General features: G+C 39.1%; 1 protein-coding gene across 1 annotated transcript in view; it reads right to left on the bottom strand.

Annotated features, from left to right (window-relative positions):
* The window catches only part of C1H10orf90 (chromosome 1 C10orf90 homolog), a 299,367-nt gene extending 283,421 nt beyond the window's left edge, over positions 1–15,946 (bottom strand). The window contains exon 1 of the mRNA XM_007478239.3: positions 15,692–15,946. Coding sequence (XP_007478301.2) covers positions 15,692–15,931 — 240 coding nt within the window. The 5' untranslated portion in view covers positions 15,932–15,946. The remainder of the gene's footprint in view (positions 1–15,691) is intronic.
* Positions 15,947–16,975: the final 1,029 nt, after the last annotated feature.

Here is a 16,975-nt window from a genome sequence, read left to right as displayed (position 1 = left end):
GAGTCTTTGAGAGATCAGACTTGCCCTTGATGACACAGCTAATGGAAGTCTGAGGCAGCATTCTAACCCAGATATTTTTCATACAAGAGACCCATACATTCCATTGAATGATATTACCTCTCCATTTCTGCAGAAACATTAAAGTATAATCTAATTGTGAATATGATTACTCTAATCATCTAATCATAAAGTATCACAAATCAGAGTGAATGAGACACTCCAGCTTCAAGATCCTATCTTGTAACTATCTTCCAAAGGTGTTAACAGTCAAGTACTTGTTCTCTGCCAGCTCCCAGGCAGAAATGAGACTCAGAACTCATATGAAAAAAAATGTTATTCTTTTATTCTAAATCAGACTTTCCTGTAGTTAGTTATTAAAAACTCATGATCTATTATTTCCACACATGTCCTACTTACAAGAAATTATAGATCATGTATTTTCTTGTCCTGAAACAACCTGAATATCCCCTAATTCTACGAAAGTCAAGCTAGTCCACACCAAGGACATGTTTCCTGGATTAACAAGCATGGAACTCTTTAGTTTGATATCCAAAATCTGCCCAGCATTCACAAGGGTTAAAAACCCTGAATAGGGTGTATTTTGTAAGCCTTCCCCATTTCTGAGCCAGATGGTATCAAAAGGCTTTAGAAACATAAAAGTGACACTGTTAATCCACTCTCACCATCATTTATTTCCATTCTTAATTACTTTGCAGCTGAATTGTTCCTGCTATTTACACTTCATTATTAAACCAATTAATTGAGGGAATATGCATTTCTCTGTCCATCTCTAGTCTAGGGCCATTTTAGCCTCCCTGTGTCCAAGATTTCTCATCAAATGATAAAATTAAAATCATATTACTCTGCTTCCATTTTTTTTTAATTTCATGTAAGGCTTAACTCAAAAATCGAGCTCTGTGGTCATTGTTGTTGTTAACACTTTCAAGATGTTTCCAGAATTGAAATTATTGCATCAAATGTTATGGTTATTTTTATAGTTTATATTGTGTACTACTAGAATGATGTCCAGAAAGATTCTACAAGTTTGTAATTTCACCAGCAATAAATGAGTGTATCTATTTCTCCCCTATCAGAATAGAATTTCACTACTTTAAATCATTTTAAAATATGATATATTACTTTATGTTACTTATTTTTGCCAATTTGATGGTTATAAAGATGAATGGGAAAAAGCAAGGAATGCCTTTATGAAATGATGCAATAAAAGAAAAGAATGCAAAAATGAAAACTGAAGTATACACCAATTGCGATCATAGGAGGAAAAGTGAATGAAAATGATAGGAGAAAGTATAAAATCCAAGATATAAAATTTTTGAGAGAAATTTCAGGAAAAGAAGCTCGCTAACTCCTCAAATCAAGAAAGTGAACTGTTTGGAGAAAGTGCCATAAAGAAACCTACACTGCATTAGAAGAGCCAGAATGAACTTTGGGATGTAATTGATTGAACGGAAGGGGGTTGAACATATCATTTATTCTGAATGTACACTCTTATGCCAAAGGGGACTGCCCCCTAATTGGCTTTTTGTCAATATGCCTAGCAAACATTGATTTTGCTCTCTCTCTTCTATTTCCCTCTTATCTCCAACTATGTGGTTTCCTCTTAGAAAGTGAAATATTGTATGCACCTAGAAGATCTTTACAGGTATAAACTAGTTATGTTAAATGATTCACTGGGGAGACTAGTCTCCCAAAGAATCACAGGGGGGATTGTAAGGATAGGATTAACTCTTTCCTTGCCTATTTTTAGCTAACCAAATCAAGAACTTAAAGTACTCCTACTTACCATTAAATAAGAAAGTTCACAAGTTACTTACTAGAGTAAGCTCACACCTCCAAAGGTCACAGCTACACCACCACCATCACCACCCCTTGGGGAGTGCTAGGCAAATTGAAAGACTGCAATTGGTTCCCTTAAAATGGGGGAATGACAGAAAGTGACTTTGAGAAAACTGCTTTAAAAGGTCAGCTCAAGGATTTAGTATTTTCACTCTGCATCAGTGAGCCAGACTAGAGGAAAAGACTCTTTCCCTGGATCCTGAGTTGGCTTGCTGGGTGAATGGATGAGATTCCTGACTTGGCTTTGGAGGAGGCTGTGTTGGTGGAACTCTGGCTGAGGATTACCAGGAAATCCACATGGAGATCAGACTTGGGGAGGCTCTGCTGGGGCTAAACCTGGCTTCTCAGGAGAAGGGCTGGTAGGCTTTTAGAATCTGTCTCTTTATCTACATTTTTGCACTTTCACTCTTTCCACCTCTTTGTAAATAAAGCTGCTAAAAGTAATTTTGACTTAAGCTATAATATTTTAAATTGATGACCACAGCGTTACTTTGTAATTCTCATATTAAGCATAAAACCTAAATTTAAATTCTTACTCAATAAATCATTTTTTTAAATTAAGGCTATATTCATAAAAAACAAATTTCCCATGACCCCCAAACAAGAGATATGAGAAGAGACCCCTGCCCCACTCCATTGTAGAGGTGTGTAAGTGCACTGCATCTGTCTTTTGATTATTTTTTGGTATTTTGATTCCCCCCCCAATTTTTTTTCTCTTCTTCCTTTTATTTTTCTTTTTTAAAAATATTATTTGTTTTATGGGATGGCTCCCAGAGAAAAGGAAAGGAAGGGCATGCATTATTTGGAGAAATGTTGATGATGTAAAAAAGCAAAAGATATAACTTCCAAAAGCCTTTACAGATAAATTAATTTGTTCTTTTCATTCAGTATCTTAGTCCACAGAGTAACTGCACAGTTTTCAAAGATGTGAATATCAATCAATTGATAAGCATTCATTAAGCACCCACTGTGTGACAGGATATTTTTAACCCTTTCTTTCTATTTTAGTAGCAACTTTAAGACAGAAGGGCAAGGGATAGACAAACAGGGTTAAGTAACTTCCCCATATAGCTAAAAAGTATATGAATCCAGATTTGAACTCAAATCCTCCTGACTCCAGGTGGCTCTCTATCTACTAGCTGCCTCTGTGTCAGGATATTTTAAGTAAATGGTGGACTAATCATGAACCTAATAATGAAGAGAGACCATGAGACATGGATTCATAGAATGCTTTTAAAGGTCAGTGATAGTGAACCTTTTAGAGAATGAGTGCCCAAACTGCAACCTTATGCCACATGTGAGCTCCCAAATTACCCAACAGGGGAGAAAGGAAATGCTCTCATTGGGCTTCTGGGTTGAGGGGCAGGTGAAGTGAGAAATGTCCTCAGGTATATATGAAGAGTGAGAGGGGAGCAGTTCAACCCTGGCACATGTGCCATAGGCTCACCAACACCATTATAGGTGAAAGAGAACTTAGGTATGATCTGGTATACCTTCTTCATGTCATAGATGAAGAAATAATGCTCAAAGCATTGCTAGGGAATAAACTTGCCTGAGATCACACAGGTAATTAACGACTGAGTTTAGAAGCAAACTAAATCTCCTGAAATCTAGTCCAAGACTTTTTACATGGATTTGTGTTTATTGGCGAAAGCCCAAGACCAGAACCAAATAGCTGTTCATTGAACTTTCCCATCAGTTCATTTCTATTGACTTTAAGCAAATAATTTTATTTCTTCTTAAGTTTTCTATCTGGAAATGGAAACACATCAATAATGATTTATATCCCAGGAAGAAAAAGAGAAACAAGCACTTTCTGGAAATGGAATCCCATCAATATTGAGCCACCTCTAAAAAGATAAGAGCAGGAGTCAACATCCATTGAATTGTGTCTAGAGTGATGGCTACCTGAGAGAGGAAATTCAATAGTGGCTAGCCATTCACTTGAGGATATATCTTCCCACAAGTGTGAAAAAGAAAAAGAGAGAAGCCAAACTGACCTAGTGAACGTTAATGCTTGATAAGAGATCCATCTTGACTTCTCACTCTCTCTACTCCCTTCAGATCCAATATGGTGTCAAGGACTGTTGATTTCACTGTTACGACTTCTCTCCAATATGTCCCTTTCTTGCCTCTGACACTGCCCCTACCCTGGTATATACTCTCATAACCTCACATCTGGTCTCCTGCAATAGCTGCTGATGGGTCTGCCAACATCCACTCTCCCCACACTTCAGTCGATCCTTCATTCAGCCACTGAAATGACTTCCCTAAAGCCTAGGTCCCAGCATGTCGCCCCTTCCCCTCTCAATAAACTCTAGTGGTTCCCTATTGCCTCCAGAATCAAGAACGACATGCTTCTTTTGGTGTTTAAAGCCCTTTATAACCTACTCACCTCCCACCTTCCCCTTCTGGCTTCTTACACCTTCTTCCCCATCACATACCCTTCATCCAGTGATATTGACCTCTTGGTTGTTTCAAGTTAAAAAACGCTCCATCTTTTGGCCCCAGTCATTTTCTCTGACCCTCCTCCCATGCCTGGAATGTTCTTCCTACTCAGTTCTAACTTGCTGGTTTTCTTTGAGTCCCAACTTAACTTCCATCTCTTACTTAGAGCCTTTCCCCATCTCCTTAATTCTAGTGCATTCTCTCAGTTACTTTGTTTATCCTTCTTATCCTCTGGTTTCTCTGTATTTGTGGGCCTGTTGTTTCTTTCTTTAGATTGTCAATTCTGTGAGGGCAGGGACTATCTTTTGCCTCTTTTGTATTCCTAGTACTTGGTGCAGTAACTGGCACATAGTAGTTACTTAATAAATTTTGTTTATTGATAATAATAATGTTTATTGGGTACAAACTTCAAACCTGAATTCCTTCTCACTCAAGCTTTCAGGCGGCATGAATTTGATCTGGCCAAAAAATATCCCCTCCATGCCTGATTGCGAGTTTGGTTTTATTTCTTTTTTGAAACATCTAACAGAGAACAGACATTTCCCGTCTCTTTCTTCATGCTGACCCTACATATAGCAGAGATTTCACTACAATAGAAAAGAGTAGACAGCACCAATCTTTGCCTAAAACAGAGCTACAAATTCTGCTCCACTCCATCCCCCTGCCTTCAAGTTCTCTTTCCCAAGTGGAATGCAAGTTGTTGTTGGCTTTCCCCTGTAAACCTCAAATTTCCTTAGACTTATAATTGTTGAAAATTTCACCATTGGGATATTTCATACTTGGAAAATTTCTTACTGATAGTCTATTGGAATGGGAACTCCATTGGCATGGGAGGTTCCTTCTCTTCCCTTCTTAAGATTACTTTAGGACAGAAAACCTTTTGCTGAACAATGGAAAGGACTTTGACCTATGCTTAAGCATAGAACAGGAATTTCTTTGAGTCTTGATTGATTTTAGAATTGATACAATGGAGATACTTGGAATAAATCTCCACCCTATTCAGTCCTAATAGGATCAAGTAAGGGCTGCAGCCTAGATCAAAATTTAATTATTCCAATCTCTACCATACTCAAGTTAACAGGATTTAGAAAGGGCTGTAACAAAGGAGTATAGATTTAATCATTTGAAAATATGACCTTCAACAGACATGTGCAAAAAGCCAGAACCCTCTGGGCGGTCCTGGGTTAAGCGAGAGCCTCCATTGACAGGCAAATTGATGAAGAGTGATTGGTAGATGTGAGGACTGAGGGGAGGCAACTTGGATGGTTTCCTTAAAGATAGGAGGGTCTGGAGACTCGAGGAGAGGGTTGAGTTTTTGGTCGGTGTGGTTCCTGGGCTCTGAGGAAGCTTGCTCTGAAGGAAGCTGAAGGTGGGGGCCTCTGAGACTGTTTCTCCATTTTGGACACGTGAGTGAAAGGGACTGATCTCTTTTCTTTGCCCCAGCTATCTAAGGGCTTGGGCCTTTTGGCCCAGCCTAAACAGAAGGGGTATTTAAGCCCTATTCCCTTCTCTCCCCTTTCTCTCTCTATATATATCTCTAATTCCTTTCTTGCTCCTATTGTAATTAAACTCCAAAAAAGGCTGACGGCTGACTTGAGTTTTCATTTAGGAATTACATAGCTGATTCCTTGGCGACCTTAAATTAATATATATCAGTCTTTTAAAGTGATTCCCTTGTAACATTGTGGCTGACCACACGGGAGTCTAAAGAATCCTCTCAATAAAACTTTTTCCTTGCCTTTTTACTATACTGTTTCACCACTTAGTCCTTTTTTTTAAAAAAAAAAAAAACTTGGCTTAAAGACACAGCTGCTAGAACACGTGAGTATAAAAAACTTTTTCTCTTTTCTCCTTAAGTTAAATTGGAATCAGCAGTTTTTTCTTTTTCTTCCCTTTAATCTTAAGGGACAGCTGGGTAGCTCAGCGGATTGAGAGCCAGCCCTAGAGGCAGAAGGTCCTGGGTTCAAATCGGACCTCAGATACTTCCCAGCTGTGTGACTCTGATAGACAGAAAACAGCTGTTTTTAAATCTCAGCAACAGGACTCTAAAGTCCTGGCTGGAAGAACTGTTTCTAAATATCCTTTCCCTTAAGGAACAACTTCCTGGATTAAAAAAAAAAAAAAACCCTGTGGAAAGTTTGTTGCTTTGCCCTGCTCCCCACGTGTTTTGTGAAATTACAAAATATACATATAAAAATGAGTACTACATTCTTTGACAATTATATGGCAGCTGAAGAAGTAGGGGCATTGAGGAATGAAGGATACCTCCAAATTTTTATATTAATAGGTACTGTCATTTTTGTACTCCTCAATACTATATTTAGAGATGAAAAAATAAAAAATATTGAGGATAAAATAAAACAAAATGAGGATACAATAGAAAAAAATGAGGATAAAATAGAAAATATTGAGGATAAAATAGAAAATATTGAGGATAAAATAGAAAAAATTGAGGATACAATAGAAAAAATTGAGGATACAATAGAAAAAATTGAGGATAAAATAGGAAATATTGAGAATAAAATAGAAAAACTTGAGGATAAAATAGGAAATATTGAGAATAAAATAGGAAATATTGAGGATAAAATGGGAGATATGGAAGATAAAATAGGAAAAATTGAGGATAAAATGCAAGCCCAATTAGAAGATCTAAAATGTTTCTTACAAGATCAATGGGCAAACACCCACTCTACCAAAAACAGACCTGTTTCTGAACCTTTGAATGAGGAAATTTCCTTCCCTGAAATAGAGATGGAAAACACCTTCCCTATAGCCCAGTTAACAGACTGCTTCTCTCGTGCAGTGCAAATCTTGTCTGAATTTAATCCCCAAAACCCTTCCCCTGCAATCCCAGCTTCTCATGTTCCTTCTCCTACACAAAACCAAATTCCAATGCAAGGGAGATCTTGTCCTCCTAGAGAAACCTGTCCTTGTCAAACTGACCCACAGGTGCAAAATTCAACTAGAGGCCTGTTTCCTCTAAGAGAAGTACCTGAAATAGGACGAAATGGGGATGTGGTGACTTTAAGACATAGGATACCGTTTACTCCCCAAGAAATAAATGAATTTACACGAAATATCCCCACATATGAACAAGATCCTTTTCTAGTAACAAAAAAGATGGGAGACATATTTTTTCAATATAATCCGTCTTACAAGGACGTTGAGAGCTTACTACAGGCTTTTTTAAGTGAACGTGAAAAAAATAAAATAATTGCTCATGTCAACAAAACCCGGGGGCGTAATGCAGCACATTGGCCATCTCAGGATCCCAAATGGGACTATAATAATCCTGAGGACTATCTACAACTATACCGTTGTAGAGAGGCCATCCTCACGGCCATGAAGGAATGTGCGGACAGTACAGATAAGTGGATGGAACTGGAAAAAATTAAGCAAAAGGAAAACGAAACACCCTCCAGATTTATGGACAGAATTATCGAGTTTGGGGACAGATACTTAGATTGGGACTTAAATAAAGAGAATAGTTTAAGACAAGTTAGAAGAATCTTTGTAAATAATTGTTGCAAAGTAATTAAAAATTATTTTAAAACACAATGCCCAAGATGGTCAGATATGGACCTTGAAGAATTGCGAAAAACAGCTATATATGTTTTTAAGGGAAACGAAGAAAAGGAGAAAGAGAATAATGATGACATGGAGGAAATGAAGAAAAAAATGAGATGTGTAATAGATAGGATAACTAAATTAGAAAGTGGGCATGATAATGAACCAACGACAATTGCCCCTCTCCAGAAATCCAATTATCAATCCATTACTTGCCACTTCTGTGAGAAGAAGGGCCACAAAATGATGGAATGTAGAACCTTTCTTAAGATGTTTGGAAGGAATACACAGTTTAATAATGGTTTTAGAAATAATAACTATAGAAATTATGATAATGGTTATAGAAACCAGAATTCTAGAAATTATAATAATGACTATGGAAATAACTATAATGAATATAGAAATAAGAGCTTTAGAAACCAGAATTATAGAAATAGGAATTGGGAATTTAATGACAATGCTCAAATTGAAGAAAATTTTAATGATAATACTCAACAATATATGAGAAATGGCGCTCGTCCAAAAATTACTCGAGGTACTAATGACCCTCAGAGAGGTGCCCTTCAGGGGGGTGCCCAAGGAATATCCCAAACACAATGATGGTGCCCGGGGGGGGCTGGGGCACAGGAATCAGAGGATACAACCTTTGATTTCCCAGACCCTGATGTCCTACTACCCGTTGTCCCTATCCACTGCCCTCCCCATACTAATGAACCCCATGTTACCTTAAAAGTGGGTAACACCTATTATGATTGTCTATTAGACACCGGAGCTTCCTGGTCTGTATTAAAGAGAACACCTGATTTACAATGTTATTCTATTGGCTCAGAGAATGTAATGGGAGTATCAGGAATAACCCAAAGAGTTAAAAGACTTCCTCCTAGAATGGTGTCTGTAGGACCCCTAGAGGTACAACACTCCTTCCTTTTGATGCCTGACTCCCCTTTAAATTTGCTGGGGAGGGACCTTCTATGCAAACTCAGAGCCACAATAACCTGCTCCCCAGATGGCTCATTATCATTAGAAGTACCAGAGGAATCTTTAAATTTACTCCCTGTACTTCTCTCTGAAAACCAGGAGGCAAAAGAACCTTCCATTTTTGAAATACCTAAAGATATACCAGAGTCTCTTTGGGCCACATCTTCTTCTGATGTAGGCTTACTTAAATCTGCTGTTCCTGTGCAGATAAAAACTAAATCTAGCCCACCTCCTTCTATCCCTCAGTATCCCCTCTCAAAGGAGGCAATTGAGGGTATTACACCAGTTATTAACTCATTAATAGAACAGGGAATAATAATCCCTTGCAAATCGGAATACAACACGCCCATCCTGCCAATTAAAAAACCAAAAAAAGGACCCGATGGCAAACACATCTATAGATTCGTACAGGATCTAAGGGCAGTGAATAATCACGTTATAAAGAGACACTCCGTAGTTTCTAACATACATACTATTATTTCATCTATTCCTAGCACAGCTACATACTTTACAGTAGTAGACTTGTGTTCAGCTTTCTTTTCCATACCAATACATGAAAACTCCAGGCATATTTTTGCTTTCACCTGGAAGGGCTCACAATATACCTGGTGTCGGCTGCCACAGGGTTATGTCGAAAGTCCGAGCTTATTTGAGCAAATTTTGAGCCAAGACACAGACAATATAACATTTAAAAATAGCAAATTAATCAAATATGTAGATGATCTACTCTTGGCTTCAACAGATGCAGAAACATGTCAAGAAGATAGCAAACACCTTCTTTTGGAATTGCACAAAAGAGGACATAAAATCTCTAAGGATAAAGTTCAATGGTGTCTCCAAAAAGTAGAATATTTGGGATTCATCTTGACTGCGGGTGCTCGTTATATTTCTCCAAAACGAATTGAGAACATTCAAAAATTGAGTGCTCCTACCACTAAGAAACAGCTGAGAGCAATTTTAGGAGCAACAGGGTTTTGTAGACAATGGATTCCTTGCTATGGGGAAATCACTAAACCCCTTATAGCATTAACAAAGGATTCGGTTCCTGAACCCCTCAAATTAGAGCCTGAACACTTGTCAGCTCTAACAGATCTGAAAAAGGCTATCATGTCTGCCCCTGCTCTAGGCATCCCAGATTACAACAAGCCATTTACTTTATATGTGCATGAGCGAAGAGGAGTAGCCTCTGGTGTGTTAACTCAGACTTTGGGACCTTCTCAGCGCCCAATTGCTTATTATTCTGCCCAACTAGACCCAGTAGCAGCAGGAGCACCACCATGCCTTAGAGGAGTAGCTGCTACAGCCTTACTAGTAACAAAAACCGTTGATTTAGTATTGGGATGTCCATTAACAATAATGTGCCCACATGAGATTGAAGCATTATTGGTAAAACATAGAACACAGGCATTCTCGGATCAGAGAATTACAAGGTATGAAATAACCTTATTAAATAGTGAAAATATTACCTTGAAACGCTGTTCAACTCTTAACCCTGCCACCTTGCTTCCAGATTTACCTACTTCAGGAGAACCACTACATAACTGTGAAACATTAGTGTCCATGGCAGAAAAGCCTCGAGATAATCTCTTGGACACTCCCTTAGACAATGCAGATCTGATTTTATTTACCGATGGTTCCTCTTTTATGAGGGATGGCATACGTTACACTGGAGCTGCCGTAGTCTCAGAATTTGCCACTGAATGGTCAGCTTCACTACCTTCTAACATTAGCGCTCAAGGAGCAGAACTCATAGCTCTAAAACAAGCTTGTATAATTGCCAAGGATAAAAAGGCAACAATTTATACAGATTCTAGATATGCTTTCGGCATTTGTCACTCAGTCGGGATGCTATGGCTCCAAAGAGGATTTTTAACCTCAGCTGGAAAATCCATAGCTAATGCAGAAATTATTAATGAAGTTCTTTCTGCTCTCAAACTGCCTAAAGCCCTAGCTGTAGTTCATTGCTCTGCCCATACAGGTGGCTCTGACCCTGTCTCTAGAGGAAATGACCGAGCAGATGCCGCTGCAAAACTAGCAGCCATAGAAGGACCTGGATTAATTTTAACATTAACAACCACTGATAATTTAAATTTATCACTCTCCTATAATGAAAAGGAAGTGGAAAAATGGAAACAAAAATTTAAAGCAAAACAAATTAATGGAGTATGGGTGTCACCTGAAGGAAAACCCCTGCTCCCTAGAAGTTTCTATAACCAAATTTGCCAATCTATTCATAAAAATGGTCATTTTGGCACCCAGGGCATCGTGGACTCTGTCAAGAGAGTATGGATAGCCCCTGGTATAACTACTGTAGCCTCTAAAGTATGTTCAGCCTGCCCTATTTGCCAGGCATATAACCAACATGCATATCGTGGAAAAGCCTTTGGGGGACGTCCTCTGGCTTACACACCTTTTGAACATCTACAGATAGATTTCATAACAATGCCAAAGGCTGGACGTTATAAATTTTGTCTAGTAATTGTAGATCAACTAACCAGATGGCCGGAAGCATTTCCTACAACCCGAGCCACAGCAGATTTTGTTGCAAAGATACTTTTAAAAGAAATTATCCCTCGTTTTGGCCTACCAGCACGTATTGACTCCGATAGAGGGAGTCATTTTACCGATTCTGTCTTAAATCAAATATATTCTTGCTTGGGGATAACTCCAAAATTCCATGTTCCATATCACCCCCAGAGCTCAGGCCAAGTGGAGAGGATGAATAAAGAACTTAAGACTATGATTGGCAAATTATGCACTGAGACCCATTTAAAATGGCCTGAAATTCTCCCTCTGGCCCTATTTTATCTTAGAAGCAGGCCTAGAGGAGACTTACATATTTCACCGTTTGAGATGCTTTTTGGACATCCGCCTATACAGGCTAAGCCTTTCTCCCCGGCTTATACATCGCTATTAGGGGGAGATATTACTATTGCTTCCTATATACAGGAGTTACAGCACAAACTACGTGAACTTCATGAATCCGGAGCTGCAGTACAAGCTGGACCATTAGACTTTTCTCTGCATGACCTGAACCCAGGAGATAAAGTTTATATCAAGAATTTCAAGCGAACTGGAGCAACTGAACCTTCATGGGAAGGACCATTCCAAATATTATTAACTACTCCAACATCTATAAAGATTGGAGAAAGAGACTCTTGGATTCACTGCTCACATGTGAAGAAAGCATCTTCTGCTGAGACTGATTGACTCTATCTTATCATATGAATTGTGACTCTATCTTATCATAAGAATTGGAGATAATAATCCATAGACAAATGGATGTTTTTTTTTTCAAGAATATATTGAATTACTGATTTTTTTCTTATTTTTTCTTATTTCTTTTCTTTTCTTTTTTTTATCAGAATATTTGATTTTTTCTCATTTTTGTACTGAAGGTACACATAATTAATATTAATATTTTTTCCCTGCAGTAATACAAGTTAATATATATACTCTTGCTATAATATCAATATATGCCTAAAAGCTTTAAACTATGGGAACCTGCCATTTATTGATAAAATATTATAGGACTGTGATTAATGTTTGTGTCTGATTCCAGGAAAAGGGATAAAAACAAGGAGCACAGACTAAACCTGAATAGTGCCAATAGAGCACACATGAAATATTAAAGTGAGACTCAAGGTTGCGACGCTTAACTTATGTTTAAGTCGTAGGACTTCCTTGTATCTACACTCCTTTTGAAGTACTCAAACAAGTATAAAGCTTGACTATCATGCTGGCTCCCTATATCTCTGAAGGAAAAAAATCAGACAAGGGAATGACATTTCCCCATCAAAACAGAATTCTAATTATTTTCTTCTTATATTATGGCAACTTCCTGTAGTCTTGGCTACAAATGGCTAAGTGAAATATTACTGCATTCTGTCCTACATACTTGTGGGATAGAAATTACTTTAAACTGGACCTATACAAGGTCTATTTTGAAATTTTCTTATGTTTTTGATTATTTTTCTATTTTTTTGATAATTGACACATACAACCCCATACCTGAACATTGCATTCTGAGCTTAACTTGATATTTTTTTTTTAATACTTACTTCAGGGGGGATTGTATCTTAATTTAAAATCTAAGAATTTTTGAATTTTTTTTGTTTGAGATTTTATTTTTATAAAAATCCAAGACTTTTGTTTAAGATTTTACTGTTATAAAAAATTTTAAAGATTTTGATTTTGTTCGAGAAAAGATCTTCAAGAAAGAAGCTTGAAACTTTTATATCCAGAGAATGAACTGTTGCAGAAAGATGCCGAAAACCTACACTTCATCAAGAAGATCAAGAATGAACTTTGGATGTGATTGATTGGACTGAACTTTTGATTGAACATTTATTGTAACATTTATGCCAAAAGGGACTGCCCCTAATTTGGCTTTCTGTCAATGCGCCTAGCAAACATTGGTTTTGCTTTCTTTTCTTTTCTATTTCCTCTCTCACTATTCTAATTTCTCTTAGAAATTGAATATTGTGTATATCTTTAGTTAGAAGTGAATTTAGAACTACAAAATGATTATGTTAAATGATCAATGGGGAGACTAGTCTCCCAATGATCATCAGGGGGGATTGTAAACCTCAAATTTCCTTAGACTTATAATTGTTGAAAATTTCACCATTGGGATATTTCATACTTGGAAAATTTCTTACTGATAGTCTATTGGAATGGGAACTCCATTGGCATGGGAGGTTCCTTCTCTTCCCTTCTTAAGATTACTTTAGGACAGAAAACCTTTTGCTGAACAATGGAAAGGACTTTGACCTATGCTTAAGCATAGAACAGGAATTTCTTTGAGTCTTGATTGATTTTAGAATTGATACAATGGAGATACTTGGAATAAATCTCCACCCTATTCAGTCCTAATAGGATCAAGTAAGGGCTGCAGCCTAGATCAAAATTTAATTATTCCAATCTCTACCATACTCAAGTTAACAGGATTTAGAAAGGGCTGTAACAAAGGAGTATAGATTTAATCATTTGAAAATATGACCTTCAACAGACATGTGCAAAAAGCCAGAACCCTCTGGGCGGTCCTGGGTTAAGCGAGAGCCTCCATTGACAGGCAAATTGATGAAGAGTGATTGGTAGATGTGAGGACTGAGGGGAGGCAACTTGGATGGTTTCCTTAAAGATAGGAGGGTCTGGAGACTCGAGGAGAGGGTTGAGTTTTTGGTCGGTGTGGTTCCTGGGCTCTGAGGAAGCTTGCTCTGAAGGAAGCTGAAGGTGGGGGCCTCTGAGACTGTTTCTCCATTTTGGACACGTGAGTGAAAGGGACTGATCTCTTTTCTTTGCCCCAGCTATCTAAGGGCTTGGGCCTTTTGGCCCAGCCTAAACAGAAGGGGTATTTAAGCCCTATTCCCTTCTCTCCCCTTTCTCTCTCTATATATATCTCTAATTCCTTTCTTGCTCCTATTGTAATTAAACTCCAAAAAAGGCTGACGGCTGACTTGAGTTTTCATTTAGGAATTACATAGCTGATTCCTTGGCGACCTTAAATTAATATATATCAGTCTTTTAAAGTGATTCCCTTGTAACACCCCAGTGGAATGTAAGTTTCTTGAGGGCTGGGATTTGCTTGTATTTCTATGCCCAACACTTAATAGAGCCCCTGGCAATAAGCACTTAGCACGTGTGTGGTTCCTTTCTTCCTTCCTTTCATAGAACACCAGATAAGAATTCAGAAACTTTGTCCCTTTATAGGATCTGAAAAAAACCACCTCAGTTAAAACTGAACAATGATAACATTCCATGGATGGCTGATTAATTACCTGTGACTCACACCACCTCTGGCTTCTTTGAATTCTATTCTGATTGTCCACTTTGGGCTCCCCATCCATCCTTCAGCGAGGAATGCTCCTGTATTGATCTGTAGCCTTTACATCTCTCTAGAGAACCTGGAAGTTCACCTTCCCAGGACTAGAGCTAAAATAAACCAGGCTTCCCTGTGTCTGATCCCAACCGTGAAACCAGCCTTCTTTTACCAGTGGAAATTTTTAAAAGAAGAAGAAGAAGACCTAGAATCTCCACCGGCTCTTGCAAGCAGATTTTTGAAATGACAGCATCAATATGCATAAAGGGGATTTTTTTTTGCTAAGTACTTAGAATTTGCATATTACATTTATCAAAAGAGATGTGTAAGTGAGCTGCAGGGGAGTCTATGACAAAGGCTTTTATAATTTATTCCTTGTACAATAAAAAGCTGATCAGATTTCATGTGTGTTTACGTTCGGAGAGATAACAGCCCATGTTACTGCTTCTGAGGAATACAAATGCCTGTCCAAGAAGAGTTTCTCTCACTTTGACATGTGAAATTCCTAAATGCTCCTGGCTTTCCAATACCTGATCCTTTGAACAGAATCACCACAAAGCTACTGCTGTCTCACACAAGAAAAACTCTCATTTCATGAGCCCAAAGGTTCAACAGAGCAGGACGGGTGGCTGCGAACTTCATCGCCACTGGCCCAAAGTCATCCCAAAACCTTCAGAGAAAACTACCAGCCCTGGAGAATAAAGGCACCTCTTATTCTTGCTTAAACCTCACCAGGCAGCCAGGCATCAGGGTCACCAGCAAACCTTAGAGGCAATTCTATAGGTAAAGAAGCTGATGTGAATAGAGCATCGATTGCATTGTCCGTTGGCCCCAAAGTTTTGAAAATGGGGCAAATGGGGGAAGGGAAGAGAGGAGAGAAAAAACAAGAGCTTCGTCCCACCTCCAAGTGAATACTTTGCTACCTACTCATGGCCATCGGCTCCAAATAAACCCATTTGCCCATTTCCTTCTCTTGTTCAGGAACAGGAGGGGACTTTCTCCCATTTCTTGGAGCCTCACCTCATAGTCGCTGGTCATCTTTTTGGTCGTCTTCATCCCCTGGCACATGTGAATGACGCATACCTTGGCTTTTTTCTGGGACGGGAACCAGTTACTCTTGACCAAATCCATGACCATCACATGCTTTTTCAGTGCCGTGCTGTAGGTCCTGATTCGGAAGGTCTTCTCGGACACCGTCTCCACGTAGCTGGAGGCATACCTTGTGTGACAAGTTGGTGCAGCAATTCCAGAGGGCTGCATGATACTCGGAATCTTGTGACTCTGGCCGGAGCCAGAGAACAGAAACGCCTTTGTTCTCAGGGGCTGAGCCCAAGCCGGGCCCAAAGAGCCTACCACAATGTCCCCTGTGGAAACATCACCTGAATCCTCCAAGGGCTTGCTCTGGGTCCCCAACCTCGGAATTGTGACACAGAAAGAATTTCGGTGTGGAAACCTCATGAGTGACCTTTAAGTGACGTAGGAAAGCCCCTTCTGGCTGCCCGGGTCCCCCGCCAACCAGCTGGCAGCCCCGCTCTGGTGTCCATGATTCCCGGATCAGGTAACCCACAGCCCTTCTTTGATTTCAAGGGATCGTTTCTCTTCCTAATTGTATTAATGTTTCGGAAGCTGAGTTCACCCCGTTGCAAGGCGGTGGGATGCATTCTCAGCACTACCCCCTTCAATCCAAATCCATTTTTAAGTTTCCTGCATGGAGACTCGGGTTTAGCATTGTTGTTCTCTAAAAAACACCGGCTCTTTCTCAATAGGACTGGAGAGAATACGTACATGCCGCAGACAGGCACAATGAGTGTCTTCAGCCCTGGGAGAGATAAGGCACGCATTCAAGCAAAGGGAAAAAAACCAATACCCAGAGCTCCCCACTCAGAAGAGCAGTTATTTCTGCAACTGGGCAGGAGAAAGACAGCTTCCTTTGTTGGGAAGGACACAAGGATGGCAAAGTTGCAAAGTCCCTCAGCTTTGTGTCGGGAGATCAGCATCCTAATGCTCGCTTTGGTTAAGGTCCTGACTCTGCCACTTAGCTATGTGACCTTAGGCAAGTCACTGGCCACTTAGGCTGGAGTTTGTGCATCTGTAAAATAGGGGAGGAGGTTGAAATCAATGACTTTGGAGTCTTTTTAGCTCTATTTCTATGACCTTAGAATTGTCCTGACACTAATTATGTGATTGGAGGTTACCACTTCTTCCAGGCTGGCATTTCCCAGCCTCAGTTTTCCCATTTATAAAATGGGTTGTGCTCTGCCTATAGTACCTCCCTCATAGGTGTATTGTGAGACTCCAATGAGA

This window comes from Monodelphis domestica, chromosome 1, assembly GCF_027887165.1.
Source record: "Monodelphis domestica isolate mMonDom1 chromosome 1, mMonDom1.pri, whole genome shotgun sequence".
Taxonomy (NCBI): Eukaryota; Metazoa; Chordata; class Mammalia; order Didelphimorphia; family Didelphidae; genus Monodelphis; species Monodelphis domestica.
Note: the sequence above shows the minus strand (reverse complement) of the source record. Positions and strands in the feature narration are given on the sequence as shown.